Source organism: Taeniopygia guttata, chromosome 20 (genome assembly GCF_048771995.1).
Source record: "Taeniopygia guttata chromosome 20, bTaeGut7.mat, whole genome shotgun sequence".
Classification (NCBI taxonomy): domain Eukaryota; kingdom Metazoa; phylum Chordata; class Aves; order Passeriformes; family Estrildidae; genus Taeniopygia; species Taeniopygia guttata.
Window position 1 is genome coordinate 12334163 of NC_133045.1, and position 19548 is coordinate 12353710.

General features: G+C 40.7%; 1 protein-coding gene across 2 annotated transcripts in view; it reads right to left on the minus strand.

Annotated features, from left to right (window-relative positions):
- Window positions 1-243: 243 nt before the first annotated feature.
- The window catches only part of VAPB (VAMP associated protein B and C), a 37637-nt gene continuing 18332 nt past the window's right edge, over window positions 244-19548 (minus strand). Inside the window, 5 exon segments of one of the 2 annotated variants that reach the window (NM_001245660.1) lie at window positions 8055-8550; window positions 10691-10837; window positions 10840-10867; window positions 12022-12102; window positions 14338-14441. In NM_001245660.1, the coding sequence (NP_001232589.1) occupies window positions 10800-10837; window positions 10840-10867; window positions 12022-12102; window positions 14338-14441 (251 nt within the window). In that variant the 3' untranslated portion in view covers window positions 8055-8550; window positions 10691-10799. 2 annotated transcript variants of the gene reach the window in all.

The window sequence follows — 19548 nt, forward strand, 5'->3', positions numbered from 1 at the left end:
TCCTTTCCAGGTGGGGATGGGATTAATGTGATGTGAAACACCATCACACACTTATGCAATGTTAGCAAGGAGCCCTTGGGAAGCCTCTGCCCTGCAGCAGCTCAGGCACCACTGGCTCCAGCAGCACCAGTGCCCCACTGCTCTGCTGGCTGAACTGCCCTGTGAAACCCCATCAGGAGCCTCCTTGTCCTCTTCCCCCCTCCAAGTACACCTCTGAGAGGAAAAAAACCCACAGAAGAGCTATTTGCATAAATATCATAACTTTTATTGTTCTGTTCACAGTTTTTGAAGACACATTCCTAAATTACACAGTTATTCTCTCTTAAGAATTTGTGCCTTTTTCCAATTCGAATTTGCCTGGCTTTGACTGACAGTTGGTGATTCTTGTGTTGCTTTTTAAGATCAGAGAGCTGCAGTGTGCAGTATTTTCTGCCTGTGAAGGTACTAGTGCACTGGAATCAAGACAGTCTCAGTTCTGGTAGAAAAACTCAGCCAACTGAGCTTTCTCTCACCCTCTCTAAGGCATTTTCACACTCCACCAGTAATTTCTGAATCATATTTTTTGCATCCATTCCAATTACTCAGCTTCTCTTGTAGAATGTAAATATCCAAATTGCATCCAAAATTCCCAACTCTCCCAGCTGAGACATAAAGAAGGATAATCACTTACAGCTAACAGTAATTAAAAACAAGAACACATTCGTATTCATTAGGCTTTTACCCTGGGACTGCACTGGGAATGTACATGGAGCTGTTATTCATTCTGGTCCTGGCTATGGATAGTTCTGTAACGTTTTATCAGCAGTGATTTTGTCTATGTGCTCCTCAGTGATCTGGAACCACTGAATCTGCCAGGTACCTGCAGAACCCTTCTTTGGGCATCCCCATTTCATGGTGGTTCTCTTTGAGCTGCAGCCGTGTGTGATTGTCAGGGAACAGAGCTCTGCAGGGCCCTGACAGACCCAGCTCACTCTGATCCCAAAGAGAACTGAAACCCCAAATACTGAATGAGAGGATTTAAAACAAGCCCTGTCAGGAACATCCATCTCCTTTTCCAGCCCTTTCCAGGGTGTCCCACTGTCCTGACCCACTGTCCACCCCCGGCAGCAGCTCAGACATTGCCCCAGACTCCTTTGCAAACACTGATCAAGGTTTCTGGGCCTCCTGAATTAAAAACTGTTAATTTTTAATCCTGAGCATTGCTAAGGAATGACATCACATTTCCACCTCTCTTACATCATCCTTAGATTTTACCTCCTGCATCTATTCCTTAACAGTTCTTATTCTATTGCATATTTCCTCTGAACTTCAGCTCCTCATCACCCTCTCCAAGCACCCCAACCCACATTTTGCTTTTGCTCTGGGTTGTGCTTTATTTTCTACATTTCCTAACTCCCATTTTGAATGGATTGCTGTCTGCTTCCCTTTTTCTGATTTGTTTTGTATTACTTTCCATCTAGTTTTTCCCCTCATTTCATCACTGAAGTAGGATGGGCAGTTAGCCAAAGTTGTCCCCCTTCTCAATTGCAAAATTATTGTGTTTTTGGCCATTTAATACCTTTCAGTTAGAAAACTGTCAATTCTACTTCAGTTTTTCATCTAATTTCCTCCCCACTCCCAGATCTGATATGAAATTCACTCAGCTATGCCCTTTTGAAGCACCAATTACATTTATTAGCAGCTCACATGGCTGTTTTTCTGAGCTCCACTGCAATCAGGATCCCAACCTCATTTCTGACATTCATTTATCTTTATCTGGCATAAACAAGATAAACCAAATAATTTCATCCTTCATGTCTAACACTGCTTCAGAAAAGCAGGTCTAGGATACAGACCAGGAGCTTTAATCCTGACTACTGAATTCCTTTCTACCACAAAACAAATAAATACGTTTTTACTGTCCCTGTGTAGAAAACCCAAGCCAGTGTGTGCTGGAAGTTGATGGTAACAGGCACATGTATCTTAGTAAACTCTTCCATGTTCACTTCTCTTAGAATAATTTTTTAAAAGATTAATTATTTTTTAACCACTCCAAAAAGCAAAAATAAACTAATTTTCCAAGTCTCTTAAACAATTTTCTGGCTTCCTGCACTGTGACTGAGCCTTCGGTACCTTCTTTAATATCACGATCTCCTCAGACAAGCTGCCTTTCCAATTTTCTGCTTCTTTAGCAGGTGCAGAAATTTAATGTGTGAGCCAAGTCTGCCAGACAAAAAGTCCTGGGTCTGACACACAGCTCAATTAACAGCAACTTATTTTTCCAATTAACCACCTTCATGACTCCCTGTTCAAATTTATGCATTCTAGATTTCCCAGATAAAATGAAACAAAAAAACAGCATTGTGCTACTGCTTTGTTTGAGAAACAATCCACATGGAATCTAAAAGTCTGTCCCACACTAAATAAATCCACTGCACTGGAACAGCAGGAGGAAGCAGGAGACAGAAAGGACATGGGTGACAAGGCTTGCTGCTCCAAACACATGAAGAGTGAAGAGGATGAGAAAACAAAGAGGAAGCAGGAGGTGAGTGGCTGTGTGGGATGGGGAAAAGCATCCAGGAGCACTCAGATCTCCATGCCAAGGCAGAGCCCTGCCAGGCAGCCCAGGCAGCCCTGGGACAGGCAGGAGGGAAGAGCAAGCCTGGAAGGGTGATGGAAGAAAGAGACCCAGATGGAAAACAGGCAGCAGGGAAGAAAAGCCATTGAAAGATGCTCGGCTGAACAAGGCTTTCCCTGCCAAGGAGCAGGGAAGGAACAAGGATGACTTGGCCTGGACCAAAGCGCTGAGGGAGGGAATGGAGTGAGATCTGACAGCTCAGGCAGAGCAGAGCAGGAGGGAGATTGGGCAACAGAGCCTCCAGCCCCCACAGAAATGCTCCTCTGGGCTCTCACCGAGGCAGAGATTCCTGGCTCCAATCACACTTGTGTGTGGCCTCCCAGTGAAATGTGGAAACAGAAATTGCTGCTTCAGCTCTGAGTTCCTCCCCACCATGCCAGGAGCTCAGGTCAAGAACGGGGATCCACACACAGAACACAAAGAATTCCCCCAGCACACACATGGGTTACACCCAACACCACAGTGCCACGCTGGAAGTTCAACTTTTAAAAACCTATTTATATGTAACTTAAGAGAAATTGGGGTTCTCCAAGTCCAGGCTCATAAGGCTGGGCAGTTTTGGACAATTTCTGAGCAGTGTCAGCTCAATTTTTGATCACTGAAATGATCAGACACTGCAATGTACTCCCCAAACTCATAGAGCACAAACCTGGTTCTGCCATTTCCTACCTCCTGAGTGCTTGACTTTGTACAGCCCCAATAACGGGCTTTTAAAAGTAGCTCTCTGTGGGTAATTGTATGTGGGACATTTGCCAAACTAAACATGAGGGAGTTCAAGAGGCTTTTCTAATCTTGTGAGTTTATCCACTAAAGAAAAAGATTTGATTAAAAAAATGAAGTACAGCTAAACTGGGAACAATACTTTACTATGGGCTGTTCTTCATAGGCACTTCAGAATCTTGAAAAAAAATCCCACAAAATTAGGAACTTATTAAATCAGAATGAAATGTACCAATGCAGAAACATAAACAGAAATGCCAGATGTATAATGTCAACTTGTAATACACAGCTTCAATTAATTCTTCTTAATTCATTTGTTTTCTTAACTTCTTTTGTTTTCCTCTCTGGAAAAGGCCATTTTCTAATGACAGATCACAGGAGGAAAGATCCAAAGTTCAAGTTTACTCCAAGGAAAAGCAGCCTCATTTCTGTGCTCACAGACCCCGCGTCCCTTTTGTACTTTTCACTCTGCAGAGGCTTCAGGACAAACTCAGGCCTGGACTGGGAGGCAAAGAGATCTATGTGGAAGTTCAGTAAAGGTTTTGAAGTTCTACTCTTCAAGTACAAATGTGAAATTAGTTCTTGAACAGGAACTGAAGCCACAGGAAATGGCAGAGTGACAGGCACACAGTCACTCAGCAAGCGTGCAGGTGCGTGCTCACTGGAGTACCACGTGCAAGATTCCTAGCTGGCTCTCACTTGTGTTATTTTAAAAATAGTCTTCATTTATTCAGTAAAAAACCCCAACCCATTAATCAACCAACTTTTATAGTTCAGCAGATTTGAGCAGTGGAAACACAATTACTCTGTTCTGTGAAGCTGATCTTCTCAAAATCCCAAACACATAAACTGAATTTCACTCATCACCTGCCACTTCTCAACTTGCTCAAATGAGGACTTGGGCCAGGGATACCTCCCCATTCCCAAACCATGGCACAGTGGCTCTCCAGGCTCTGTGCAGCACCAGTGCAGCACCAGTGCAGCTGTGACCCAGCCACAACAAACAGGAGCTTCAGAGTGTTTTTTTTACAGGGGCTTTAATTTCAAACAGAGGGATTTTTGGTGGCACTTTTTTCCTCACTTACTTTATATAGAAAACAGAACTCAGGATGTGGAATTTCGGGACATCACATAGGGCAAGAGAAATATAGTTTCAAACTTAAGAGCACTACAGTGAAGCCACTACTGTGCCTGAAAATTAAGGACATTTCACTGAAGAGACAGAAGTGCAATTTTCTGAAGAAAAGGGATGACAGTTTTCTTCCACTGGGCAGTGCAACATCAAGTATGCCAAGACATAAATGATCCATTCCTTGTGCATACCACAATGTAAAATTGCTGACAAGAATTGCAAGTTCACATGTGCAGCAGATACAAACCCTTCATAGTTTATTGATGAAAAGAAATTCTAGTGAATCGCAAAGTGAAGTTCCAACTTTACCCCACTAACAGCATTTCAGGAGGAAAAAGTAACACCACCATTGAGCTTTACAATCCTGTATTTTTAGAAAATGACATTATGGTACATCAATCCCCCTCAACATAACATGACATGATCTTGCTCTTCAGCCCCCAGGCTACTCCCCAGTAACCTGAGCTGGTCCTGGCTTGCACATGCAGCTGTTCCAGCTGTGCATTCCCAGCTGACAACTGCCAATGCACAACAACAATTATGATCATTCATGCACTGAGTATTTGCTTTAAGATGTGGAGAACTACATAAAAATAGAAGAAACCATTTTCTATTCCTTTCCCAGCACTAGGCTTCAAGATATTTCAGGTATCTGTTTATCCCAAATTCTCCCAGAGTGCACCAAGCAGCCTCTACGGGGTGTTACAAAAATCAACAATAAATGTGCAAGTGGTCATCTTAAAATAACAGCAAGGACAATAATTAGATTAGCAGTAACTTGATTTCTACTACCATGAATCAATCACAGGTTTCTAATATCTGATGTTGTGTAAGGACCCCAGACAATTATCTTATTTAGAAACTCTACATTTTGTGCACAACTTCCTAAGATATACAATGTCCTTCAGAATAATTCACTTTCTGTGAATACTTCATGAGAACATTTGCTCTTCTGTTGCCATTAAAGGAACAACTTACAAAAAGAGCCACGTGGCTTTAGAATATCCATCTGATCTATATTTGCACTCTATCTACAAACTGGCCTTTTAGAACTGTGGAAGAAAAGAAAATCCTTAAGATTTCTCTCTACTGCCTATGAAAGAAGGGTTTGGTCAAACAGGGAGTGAAAATTCCCTTGATCAGTGACTTTATTTTAAGCTCAGCAAAGCAAAGCATTACCCAGACAATTCAGGGCTACTGTGTTCAGGCTTTTGTCAAAAATGGTGAGGGAAAACCTCAGGATTTTGTTAAATTCCAAAATACACACAGTTAATTTAAGAGTCTTGTTTAGGACTGATGGTGGGGGTCAGCCCAGCTGCAGGTTACAGATGTTACCAACACTAAAATCCTCTCCTGGTCTCCTTGCTCAGTGTTTGAAGGGCCTGGAAAAGAATGAAGAGGTTTTCTGGGACCTCTTCATGATCCCGGAGCGCAAACACCAGGAACAACTTTGCTCATGAACGATTTACAGTTCCAGGCTGGCACAGGTCACCAAGAAGTCCCTGCTGAGCACTGGGGGAGGACAGAGCTGCTGTTGGCTTTGCCCTGGGCCAGCAAAAGCAGCTGTGGTAGCTTACACTGGGTGTAAAACCTGCCTGAACATTACTCCAGATATCCTCACAGGAGACCAGTTTAAACCTCCTCCCTTTATCCTGCAGACAAGTGATTTTTTTTTTTAACCACCCTTTATTGGCTGTTTTTAAGCAGAACAAAAGACTCAAAAAATTCTTAGTGTTTTTAAAGTGAATCAGAAATTCTGATAAGAGAACAAGATATTTACAGCCATTAAAAAAAATCTACTTCATATCTCAGTCTCCCTTTAGCAAAGGTTTTCTCAAATATATTCTTCAAAGCCATGAAAATTAATTTTGCAGTATCACTCACAGCCTTGTCTTTCTGACAAGAATGCTTCATTAGAAAGTTTTCTTCAGCTTCTACTGCCCAGGCAATATCTTCTTCTGAATTAATTCTGCCCAGTTTGTCCCATAAAGTCCCTTGCTTTGTCCTTTCCAGCTCATCTCCCACCTGCCCTGCCCTTTGCAGCCAGGCTGCAGTGGCTCTGTCCCTTCTCTCTGAGCAGACAAGGCACCAGCACTTTAAAATGCTAAAAATACACCTCTCCTTTCTATTGACTCCCCTAGAAATTCCAGAACCACGTTCATATGCTGAACTCACCAATTACACGATTTTTCCCCACCCATTTTTCTGATTAAGCCTTACATAAAATTTCCCTTATTTGCACTTGCAGAGGAGGAAGCCCTTGAGACACAAGTGGGACAACACAAAGGTCAAGGAGTGCAGCAGACAGGCTGCAGCCCCCACAGCTCTCACAGAATCCCAGGAGCAGGGAAGGAATGACAGAAGTCATTTGTAAAAGACTCGGCTTCATCTTGTAGTATGCTACAACAAATTTTGCCACTGGATGTTTTTGGATCTAGCATTTAAGAATAGATGTGAATTTACCTGCTTAAAGACTTTAATCTACTGAATCCATCATGTTAAAATATACTGAGTTTGTTTATACACCTTGTGGTAAAAGGAAGCTTAGAAACAAAATCACCTTGTTCTAAAAGTGCTGTCAAGTGTCTGAACTCCTGAACCCAACTAACCTGGAAAGTGGGATGTTACCTTGTACCTCAGCATGGTTACTCTGAACAACTTTTGTGCGTCAGGCTCACGATGGGATGGTTTGGTTTGATATTAAAATTAGTCTGGAAAAGAAGAAATTCACCCTGAAATCAGACTGCAAGTTTCCTTATGCCATGAACAAAGCTGACAAGAGAACATTGTTTCCTTCCCACCTCTAAAACTGTGAGAACAGGACAAAAGTAACAAAGGAAACATTAATTTGGGGGATTTATTTAATTCTTCTTTTCTTTCTTTCTTTTTTTTTTTTTTTTTAAGATGCTACATAGTCAAACAAGATTGGTCTTTTTACGGCATAGGACTAGTTTACTACTGATATTTTTGTTTCTCCCCTAAATAGACTTATTTACATACAAAAACAGTTTCCTGACCACTGTTTCTCCAATACTCAGATGATCAAAACTCCCAACAATTGTGTAGTGCCCAAAACACCAGGAGGCAGAAGAATCTTGCACCACTACAGCAGCAAAGTTTTAGTTCTTGTCACTGGCTTTGAACAGGTGCCTTTTCATACCACAAAGAATTAAGTCAATTTTGTGATAATAAGGAAACATGAGATGAAATACATTAAATAAGTCAAATATGCATTAAACATCTCTGAATAACATTTTAATTCAACTAAATGAACCAACAGCAATGTAGCTTGGTCCCTTGGTGAGAACAAGGCATTGACCTTTATTCTGAACGAGCCCCTGGGTGCTGCCCAGCTCCCTCAGTGTTGCCACAGAGAAGTCTTTGCAGCTTCTCACTCCTCATTTAAGTGCCAAGAAATTGGTAACTTGCACAGAGTTGAAGACACTGACAGAAACTGTTAAATTCATGAGCAGAATGGTGGATTAACGTATTTTACAGAAGTTATCAACACCTCCTGCCTAACCCAGCTCCAAACATCCCTAGGGCCAGCTCCAGCAGTGGAGGAAGAGGTTTTTCTAGTTTTTCTTTTTTTTTTCTTTTTTTTTTTTAAAAAGAGGTAATCCAGCAACATGTACCAGGGTCTAAGAATGTTTAAAATGACATATACAATATTCCATTGTAGTGTTAAATCAGGATTTTCTCCCCCCTTCATCATTGAAGCATATTCTCTTTCATTCATTCCCTCACCATACATTTTGAACTTTCTAGATTATGTTACATAGTATTTGTGCAGGGGTAATTTAAAGGCAAGACCTGTGAGATGTCATACATTAATTTTTTTTTTAAACATTGTTATGAATAAATTTAATCCAATGATATGGCAGAACCATCAAACCAATTTACAATTTCCAGCATGCTGCCTCTACAAGGCTATTTTTCCTATAATTACACCAAAGACAAAGAACAAAACCACCAAAGCAAGTAGTCTGGAGCTGAGCCCTTCGTCCTTGACAGCAGCTGCAGAAGGAGATATTGGGCTGTTTGTCTGGGGTACCTTCCTCATCCGCAGTCCATCTTCTTCCTAAAGGAAGAGGTGTTGATTATTTCTACAAAAAAAAACTTTAAATATTCACCCTTCTCTTATTATTTAGGTGGGTGCTATAGAATAGGTGAAAGCAAATTTACAGCTAAGTTAGAGCTGTTTCCTGAATAATCCTGAGAAGGAGGGGCGGTGAGGCAGGAGGGGAAAGCCACACACTCTTGGAAGTTTTGTCCAGCTAAGGGAGTGGGGGAACACTGGGGAATCCTGCAGGAATCCCTGTCCAAAGCCTAGGGATGGCTCCAGAACTTCAGAAAAATGATGGAGGAAGTGCCACGAAAGTGCTTTTCTTGCTCTGTAACAAGGAAGGTGCTGCTGGGGAAAATGTTTCTCAGTATAACTAAGATGAAGTTGCATGTTTTTCACAAGCCAAGGCAATTACACTCCTCATTCTCCATGTCACATGTCACAAGCATCTTCCCAGCCCTTGAAGGGACATCTGATTCCCCATCATATTAATGCTGACATTTTTGACATGAACCTAATGGCATTAATTAGGATATTTTCTTGATAGGACTATGGCAGCTCACCTGACTTAAAGATGAGATAACAGATAAAACAAAGCAACACCAGCAGATATTCTCATTTCAGGTGGGACTGATGCTCCCCTCAGCTCTCCCTGAGCTGTTGTGCAGCACAGCTGTGTGTTAGCACACTCCAGTCTCACACACACACTCAGAGCACTTCAGGAGAGGGGAAATGAGTCTTTTGTGGCTTAATTTGTGTCCAGCTAAAGCATCAGTGTTAGACTTTTTAATGTGATACAGTATTATAGTGCAAAAGTATAAGGTACCAGAAGAAAAAGTCTCCAGTCTATACTTAAAAAAATACTCAAGAAACAGATATAGTAATGAAAGTTACTGCAGTCTTCAAAATTGTCAGGTAAGTGAAGTTCAAAGGGCTCAGGGTAGGTCAGTGTTTCCCACTTTCGAATTTAAAGGGACACCTATATGATCTGAAGCTGAGCTTATTTTTCTGTTAATTAATTAATTAATTAACTAATTGAAAGCCACAGGCTACCGAATATCTCACTGCTGCTTTAATTGTGAATAGGGACAACTGACTTTTGTATTCAATAAAATACTGTTTACATACAACACACTTTACATAGAAACAACAAATTTGCATTTAAAATATTTTCATTTCCTTCTGACACTGACTCCAGCCTGACACTGACAGCACGTGGTAGCAAGCAGTGATTTAGCATGGCTTTCTGATATTTTACAGGTGTTTTTAACACTCCACAAAGGGAACAAAGAGCTCACCTATCAGGCACATTACTGAAAGACATCAGCTCAATTCTAGATAGCTCCTGTAGAGTGCTTAGTCAAGACCAATTTGCAAAAAAATTCAATAAAATCATATAGAACTTAAGAGTACTGAATTGCTGGCAAAACAAGAACACAAGGAGAAGTTAGGGCCACGTCTGTTATGTACACATATTATTTCTGTGCAAAACAAAACTGTTTTCAAGAATTCCTTCATGCATCAGCCAGCCAAGCAGCATCAGAGCTGAGAGAACAGAGCTCCTTTCACTGGGCTGCAAGAGTCACAGCATCCACACTTTCCTTGGTGCTGATATCTATGGAAGTAGACACTTACAGCAAGTCAAGCTACTGTAAAAAGAATTTTTCAGCAGAGTGATAAAGGCTTCTCAATTACTGGATTTCCCAGCCACATGCTGGATATGACAGGAAGCCCATTTCCCATTCATCTGTCTTAATTTGGCCATTTCAGCAGCACATTACAGGTGCAATTACTGAAACACTCAGTATTTGCACAACACTGCCCTCAAGCTCCCATGGTTTGGGAGAAGGGGCCAAGTCCAACACTGAATGCTTAATTCAGACTGAGAAATTAGGTGGGAAAAGAAAAAAGAAGGTGAATTCACTCCTCTGGGTTGCTACCCAATCACCTTCTGTGACTGCATGACTTGTGCCTCCTTTCAAAGGAACCATTGATTTCAGCACCTTCTCCGAGTTTACAGAGAAACCTGAATTATCTTGTACTTTACAGACAGCAGTAAAATATTGTGCTAAGGTCAGGTAACCAAACCTTTAAGATGAAAGCTTCGTTTTCAGGAAAGGGGTAAATCTGAAAAAAAAACAACAGCAATCTTTACCTTAAACTGTTTATTCTCCTCCCGTAACCTCTGAACTTCTACTTGAAGCCTCTTATAGTCTTCCATTACTTTCTTAACTTCAGTGTCATCCAAAGAAGAACTTATTGATTTAGACATTACAGAGGAATCTGTCTTTGTTGCAGTTGTGGATACAATTTTATTTATTTCTATGTCATGCTGTTAAAAAAGGATAGAGTGATTTTTGGTTAGTTATTAACACCACACCACACACCTGATACATAGGAGGACAATCAGGTAAAATTGTCTGTGCACACCTGACACATGCCTGTATCAAAAGAAATAAACAACATTTTACGTTCTGTAACTTTACTGCTATCCCAGAAAACATCAGATCAGCAGCAGTAAGTGAAGAGAGAATGACCTTGACTTTTCAGAGCCTGCATATACAGAAATGTCCCTAAACCAGGTCCACAATCAATGGTCTCTTCCCCCTTCCCTCCCCTCACACAGCACAAGCAGCCACTGCAGGAGCCAGGACAGTGCTGCAGCTTCCTCCCCCTTCACTCCCCACTCCTGGCTGTCCCCTCTCCCTATTTCTGGGTTTCTGTGGGGATGGAGGAATCTGCAACCCAAGCTTGGAAACAAAGTTCAGCCCTCCCAACCTTGTTCCCTCTCCTGCCTTTGGATCTTCTCTGTGCTCTGCACTTTACAAAGGGTCTCCCATAAAATGAAACATCTCCCCAGACAATTACATAATCCTAATTACAGACTGTTCAGTGCAAGGTAGAACACTGTGCCTTTAGTACCTGCACATGAGGAAGCATTTTTCAGTTTATTCAATCCATTACCAGTTTTATACTGGACAATACATATTGCATTACAAATTAACATGTCCATTACCCTAACAAGAAATATGGATGATCATTTCAATAGAATTCCTAACTGCATTTGTGTCTTCCTCACCAGCTTTCTATCAATTTACCTGACAAAATTGGAGTTGTACTAAGGAAGTGTTGGACAGGCAAATTCATATTGCTGATAACTGCTTCGGTATAAACTCTGAATTTCACAACAGCAATCAGCACCTTTAATTTTTTAAAGTATTCTTTATCCTCTGACCTTTCACTAAATGAAAACAGATCAACTCCAAAATTGCTTTGTGCTACTGTTGCACTTATGAAGTTAGTTACACCAAGGATTACCAAGATTTTAGATAGTTTACATTGTGTTTTTAAAGGGTGATGCCATCCAGGCAGTGAAACAGAGGGTTCTGTCTTGTGCTTATATAGCTGTCTGTACAAACATGCCATTTGACAGGATTGACTGTGGTATTAAGTTAAATCACTCAATATGCATCTGAAAATACTCACAGGCTTATCATTCTCTGCTGGTAGCTCAAACACACACCTAAGTTTCGAATCCATGAGTTCTTCCGGTTTTGCTTCTTTCCACTGGAAAAAGTTAATATTAATTTCATATTAAACCTATCAGTACAATCAGGTTGATTGGAAATGCAGTGCATTATGTAAACAAATCACACCATTTCACTCAGAACCCACAGGTGTTTATCACACTACCATTAACCACACACAGGATGAAAAATGAGATCAAACCCAAAACTGAGTGGTATCGTAAAGACAGGCCAGACACTATGAAATGAATCATTCTAAATAGTCTGAGACTTCCACAGGTAATTTAGGAGAGAACTGGGAACTGTGTCAGAGTAATTAGCAGAGATGGGGGGAGTTACAAGCCTGCTTAAAAAAAAAAAAAAAAAAAAAGAAAAAAAAAAAGAAAAAAAAAGAAAACAAAGTAAAAAGTAAAAGGAGGGGTGAATTCAAGGGAAGGAAAAGATAACAAGCCCCCAGATAAATCACAGAGGGAATTCTCAGTTCTCTGGCCAGTGGAGCTCCTATTCAAACTTTTCAATTTCACATGAGCTTCTCTTCCCAACTGGAATAAACTACAGAACTGTTCTTCCCCCTCCTTGCTTTCCACATCCTTATTTTTCAGCATCAATGGCTGAACAGCACCAGATGTGCTCCATACAGAGGGATAACTTCCCCTCACACCTTCTCTCCCCTTCAGCTGGGGAGTCTGCCATAAACAAGATTCCTTGCAACCTTTTTAATAGGGAGCAGCAGTTATAAATCCTTGCTCAGTATCAGCTGCAACCCCGAAGTGAAAAGATTTATCCTCAGTGATAATAAACAGCAAGAAGTGTCCACACTTCTATCCTGGAGTTCTCACGTGCTCCTCTTCACTTTGACCATCCTCCTGGTGGCTTGGTATTCCTCAGCATATCTCAAGTAGGTGACAAATTATGGCTAAGCCCATGCAACCTGGAGTACTATTTAACTCATCCTAAATAGCTGAATCCTAGTTCAGCTCTTCTGGGGCTGAAGTCAGATCTATTTTGAGCTCCTTGGCTGCCTGTGAAGTGTTGAAAGCTTTATAGTACTCCCGTAACTGGTCTCACCTGTTCATCCAGAATAGGAAGAGATCTGGAGAATGGTAACAAAACTGAGAACTGATCAAAGCATTACAGGAAAAGGAACCCTATCGGTCTGGAGAGCTTTGGAAAATTGAAAGGCCCATCTAGATACTAAAAAACATTTTTTGCCAGCAGAATAACATTTGTCATGGTATAAAGTAACTCATAAAAATTAAAGAGCTCGAAAGAAAGGCAGACTGACTTATCTTTCTAGTGATGCAGACATTTTTATTACTATTGCTGTTTCTCCCCCTGGATCTTATTTTGAGCCCATTAAACAAATATAGTTCCATAAATCAGTTTCAGAAGGGAAATTATTAACCTGCAGAGTGCCCCAGCTTTAAGAAGCTTTTCAAAAGAAGACACATTGTAAAGACCACTGTAGAGTATTTTTGGGTTGGCTTTTTGAAGTGGCACACACAAGCCACACACCTTTAGAGTAATGGTCTTTTTCCTTTTTATATTGTGTCCTCAATAGCCACTGAATGTTCTCTCAAGCTAACAAAAGCTAGGCTACAGAGAGCTTCCTTGTGTCTTCTTCTGAGGGCAAATCTTGCTGATAAAAGAAATCCAGCAGTTGACATAATGGTTTACTCCTTTGCAGATTATCTTACTGTAGCCTGACATCTTATTTTTATGTCTTTTGTCCTTCTCTGCTCCAGCACCTGCATATTTCTACTGCTCACATTTGTAATCCACAGGACAGAATCTGTGAGGGCCTTTCATTTACAAAGCCACAGCAGACATAGGTAGGGATAAAGAAAAATACAATACTTGTAAATCATCTTCTTGCATCTTGCAAAAGGAGCTGCTCAAGAGAAGACTCAAGACTGAGAGCAGATGCGTAAAAATTATGCCACAGACATAAAATATATTCTGTATATCCTTAGAATATATGGTCCAAGCTGGCCCTTCTAAAGAAGGATATATTGCAAAAAACTACAACTACTTGTTTCATGGCTTGGCATCCCATTACTGACAGCAGCTTCCTAAAGAAGCAACCACAGACAACAACTCTCAGTGAAAGATTCCTGGGGCTCAAAATAACAGAAAACTCCTTGCCATGCAGAGATGGAAATCTGGAAAACCACACCATTCCAGTGTGGTTTGACAACACCCCCTAATGCAGTCAAAGGACTTACAAAATTCTACAATTAGAAAGAAATACATTTTAATTAATTTCAATACTTACTACTGCTTCCATATCTGAAGTATCAGCTGGAGCAAACATAGACTGAACCATAAACTTGTGTTTACTTTTCTCATTAGGGTCATAGTCAAAAGGCTGTAGCATCACTGGAAGAAAAAAAACCCAGAACACATTGCATTAACATTGCTCTGGTGCAGAGTCATGCACTGATGACACAGTTACCAGATTCCAGAAAAACAAACATTAAAATGGCTTCAAGTTGTCTGCTGTTAAGACCAAAGCAGCAGCTGAGATCAGGAACCTCACTTTAAACCAGAATTTTGAAAGGAGGCAAGAGAAACAGATTTCCTCAGTCTGTCTAGACTTTGGTCTGAGAATTCTGGAAATGCTGATCACTCTACATAATTCAGTACACAGCTATGGCAAGATAGCAATAGTCATTTATAGGAAATAGGATCATTTACATATCTTCCGGGACAGAGGGAAAATTTTTCCAAGACAGCATCTTTTTGTCTTGCTTCATCCTTGGGGCAGAAGTAAGAAGCATTTTGATGAGCTGTACACACAATATTGCTGATGGTGCCCGAGAAAAGCTACAGAGGCAAAGTCAAACATTATAAACCTTGAGGTTCAAGTCTCGGGATGGAAAATTCCTCTGCAAAATTTAAGAGTCTCGGGGCATTTGATTTATCAAGTACAAGTATTTTGCTTCCACAAATAAATTACTGAAAGTTTGTTACCAATTTATAGCTGGAAGTTTACAGTTAAATGTGGTGCAAACTTTGCCTATGAAAGGTATGCAAGGAATGTATTTCTCTTCCTTCAAAAAATAAAAAGCATTCCAAAATTTACTTATGCAGAAAATGACTCTGTTTAGGGGGCAGAGAGGAAGGAACAGCAGGTTTAGAGAGTGTGTGTGCTTTAATTTAAATTTTTTAAAGCAATAGTGGGAATTTCCATGTCTTTGCTTTTGGGCTAAGGCAACCTGAAGAGGGACAGTTGGATATTCCATTTGCATGGAATGATCTTTGATCACGGTGTCACACGGAACCCCAATACTTGCAAATGACACCCAAAAATTCAGCTATTGGGGCATTAAAAACATAAGCTTGGCTTCAGCATGAGACAGAACATGTGGAAATAAGCAACACAGTTTACACAAACATGTTATTAGACACTGCAAAAAGCCACCACCCCCTCAAATTGAAAATGAAGCTTGCAAATACTGCCATTACTGCTAACAGAAAGAAATAGTGCAAGGTTTAAAAATTGATATTTTATGACCTGTCTTACTTCAGCCCCTCAATTCAATCACTAAGAAGAGAAGCAGTTCAAGAACGAGGAGCATTTTCAAGTACTGGTGCTATTAACATTATGTGCCCAAATTCATATGCACTAATTGCAGGGGTTTGCCATATAAAAGCAATACCCAAAGATCCCATTTGTTGCAAATGAAGGCAAGTCAAGCCAATTTGCCTCCCTTAATGAACAGGATACGTTATGGCTGTGCCATCTTTACTGTGCACACAATCTGTGGCCATCAACAACCAAATGCCTTTTAAAGCCCAGAGAGAAGGCAGGCAATAAATTCTCTCAGATGAGGTCCTTTAAAAATTATTATACATTTTTAACTCACCTTGCAGTAGTTGGGTATTATTTTTTAAAATGTTTGCAAATTAACTGGCTACCTTTAAAACTATTTTGCAAGCAGGAGTGACTGCACTGTGAAAGCACAGCTATTTCAACACTGCCTGACACATCACTGAAAAGCAGCAGCATAGTTTTTTTCTCCTCTGTAGCAGACACTTAAGTAATTACAATGTGTAAGATCCAACTGGATAGCCAGAACTGTTCAGCATTTATGGAACTTCTACGATTGTGGGTTTTTTCAGTTCACTTTGCTGAGGGAACTGAAACTATCAGCAACTATCAGCTCATTTGAAAATCCTCATTTCCCAAGAGACAGTGCTGAATCCATCCTGGAATGCCAAGTGATCACTGCTCCCAGCTCCATTCACTCAACCACATGAGCCAGAGAGGGCTTGACAGCACAGACGTTGTTAGCACTTGTAGTTTTAGATCAATACATGAAAGCCACATTGACACAAATTATTCAGCAAATGTCTTGTAAGCCAGATGGGCAGCTCAAAAATATGTACTTTTTTCAAGAGGAAACCAAACCATTTTAATATTTATCCACATACTATTGGGGTTTCTGTGAAAGATTAGTTCCATAAAACTGCCCTAATTGCTGGAGAAATTGCTAGTGGGAATGTGGCTCCTTTGTTCTGAATGGAAACCACAAACCTTATGCAAAAATTATGTGAGAAGTATGTTCCTACAGAATGCCTTATCACATCAGTTGTCCCATCTGGTCAGAAGCTTCAGCTTTCATCAGTAATTAGATTTTGAAGAAACAAAATTATTAATGTGATCTTCAAGTTTACAGTCAGCAGCATCCATCAGGCAGAAATATATCTCAATATATCCCAAGCTGCTCACCCCAGAGCTTGAGCACCAGCACTGTTTTACCACAAGCAAAATCTGCAGAGTCACTGGGATCAATGGCCTTGGGTTTTCTCACACATTTCCGCAATATCCCCAGAATTTTACACTCAGTAGAGAGCTAAGGAGAGGCACTGACCACCCAATACACTCCTTCTTTTCCATAGCAAAGTTTACTGGCAAAGTTAGTTAAAATTAGTTACAATGATAGAAGCATTAAACTCCTCTGGTTTTCCTAGAATAAACCAGCTTTTTCAAAGAACAGAGGAAATCTGAAGCAGGTAACACCTTTAACACCTGCTAGGATCTAGCTGTCCTTTCCAAGAGCAAAAGGAACAGAAAAGTCTCCCAGCTCAGATAGTCAGCAACCTTCCTCTAGTTTCCATCTAAATTTATTAATGGCCTGTTTACTTGGTCCTGGACCAACACTGCCCTCATGCTGAAATACCAGAGAAGGGGAAGAGTCATTTACTTCTGGTGCCCTCCAAGCCATCAATCACAGTAACTCCTGGCCTACTGGTAAACTTAAGCCAAACTTGGTGGGTTCTCTCAAGGCCAGGCTCCCCATTCATCCTCTGCACCTGTTTTGGTTTGAGCTCCTCTAATTACACATGCAGGAAACTTTACTAGTGCCTTGAACCACAGCATTTGTGCCCTCTCACCTCTTCCCTTATCCACATGTATGACACTACATCTGCCTTACTCACAGCACCATCATGGCTTATTATTCTTATGGCTATTATCTTGCTCACCCCAATCAGGCCCCTTCATTCAACAAGCATGCAATTGCAGCCAGACTATTTTATTCTCCAAATATGTGATTTTCAGTTTTTCTAATGAAACTCATCCCATTTCTCTTACTGTAGCCTTCAAAGACACCTAATTCTGCTGTATATCTTCAATCACTCAATTTTACAACATCATCAGTTTTTAGTGGACTCTTTGTTCCAGAATTGGTTGTAAAAGCATTAAACAAGATTAGAACCAAGAATCACTCACAAGAAACATCACTAGTAGTTCCCTGCTATCACATTTCCATCCACATCACTATTCATTCTTAAGCAACTCATTCAACAAACTGCCAATTTATTTTTTCTTTTCTACCTTTATCAATCATTTTCCCAAGTGGCACTGCATGGAATTCTTCACGAAATTCCAGAAATAGGGGCAACCTCAAGATCCTTGTGGAATTCCATCAGCTCTGGCAAAGGTAAGCAAAGGACACTCGCATCTACAGAAATGAGCAGAATCCATTCCACCATCCCACCTTTGTTTCAAGTTTACATAAGTAAGCATAAAATTTCTGTAAATATTCCAATAATACTAAGAAGTGTTGAATTTGTGAAGATCAAGATAGATTTTTAAAGCGGGCAGGCAAGAACAACGCAAAACTTGGTAGTTTCTGCTTGGCACATCTGTGGGAACAGGGCACAGGAGTGACACTTCCAGGGAAAGCTTGGGAATGCAGCAGTGGATGGGACACAATCAGTGCCTGAGGGAATGGGGCAGACCTGCTGTGACTGCAGAGCACAGGGCTGCAGCTCCATTCCTGCCTTTTCAAGTCAGGAAAGCTCAGAAAAGACTAAAAATCCCCCCAGATACTGGACAGCAACCCAAGGCTAACATCAGCTCCTCCTCCTTCTGGGAGGCGCGTTCAGACTGCTCTGTTCAGTGGGACACTGTGCACAGATGGTACCATCTGCAATTCCTCTCTCCTCCTTATGCATCCACTGCAGACTCATCAGCATCTGCTGGTGCTCCTTCACTTTTCCTTTGTAATCCATTCATGGCTTTTATTTAGGTTTCAAAGCCACAAAATCAGCTATCTTTGGTGAGATCAGAGGTGCTTAGCAGCAGTGGAATGTGTGCAAATACTCCCTTACCAAGTACTGCAGCCCCAGTGCAATGGAATCAGATGACAGAGCACACACACTTCCCGACAGTTACATAAACTCAGCTGTTAAAATTACATGCCATTATATAACAGGTGAAAACACGGGCTCCAAGCCTGACATCCCAGCAGGCAGCACATGCTGACAGGGCCTCAAATGCTGGTACTTAGCAAAAGCTGTGATATGGCATAAGAAGGCATCACTTGAGGCTCCACTAGATTAAAGTGAGATTTATTTTTCTAGCATTTTGTAGGTTTTTAAATGAGCCATCATATTAGTGTGAAATAAATTGCAACTGCTGCCTCTTAGAGCAAAATATCTTCTCATATACTCACAGCAAAATAGTAGAGACACAGTTTCACAGGAGTATAACAAAGGTATCTGGTTACTACAGAGCAAGAAGAGGCTGTCCCAAATTCAGCTCCAGGCAATAACATTCTCTAAGACTAACTAATGCTGAAGCACTGATTTTTTGGAGACAAGGCACAGCACCAATGCAGTGCTATCAGGGGCTGTGGTAAAGCCAGTCAGCAATTGTGGAGGGAACAGATTGCATATAGTAAACACAACCCAATTAGTTTAAGTGTCCAGAAGTTACTGTATTAACTATATTTTAAATAATGTCTCATCAGTAGTATTTTCACTAGATTTGGAGAAATTCAAGTCCTATTTATTCAAGTCCTATTTTTATAACCTGTGCATGACTTGAATTAAATGACTGAAAAGGTAACTGATTTAGAGGCAAAGAAACAAATTCTATTTATTTTTCACTTCATTAACTCCAAAATCAGTCTTTTGCTCTGAAGCAATATTACTCCAAAGCAAAGGTTAAACACATCTTCCCCCCTTTCTGTCA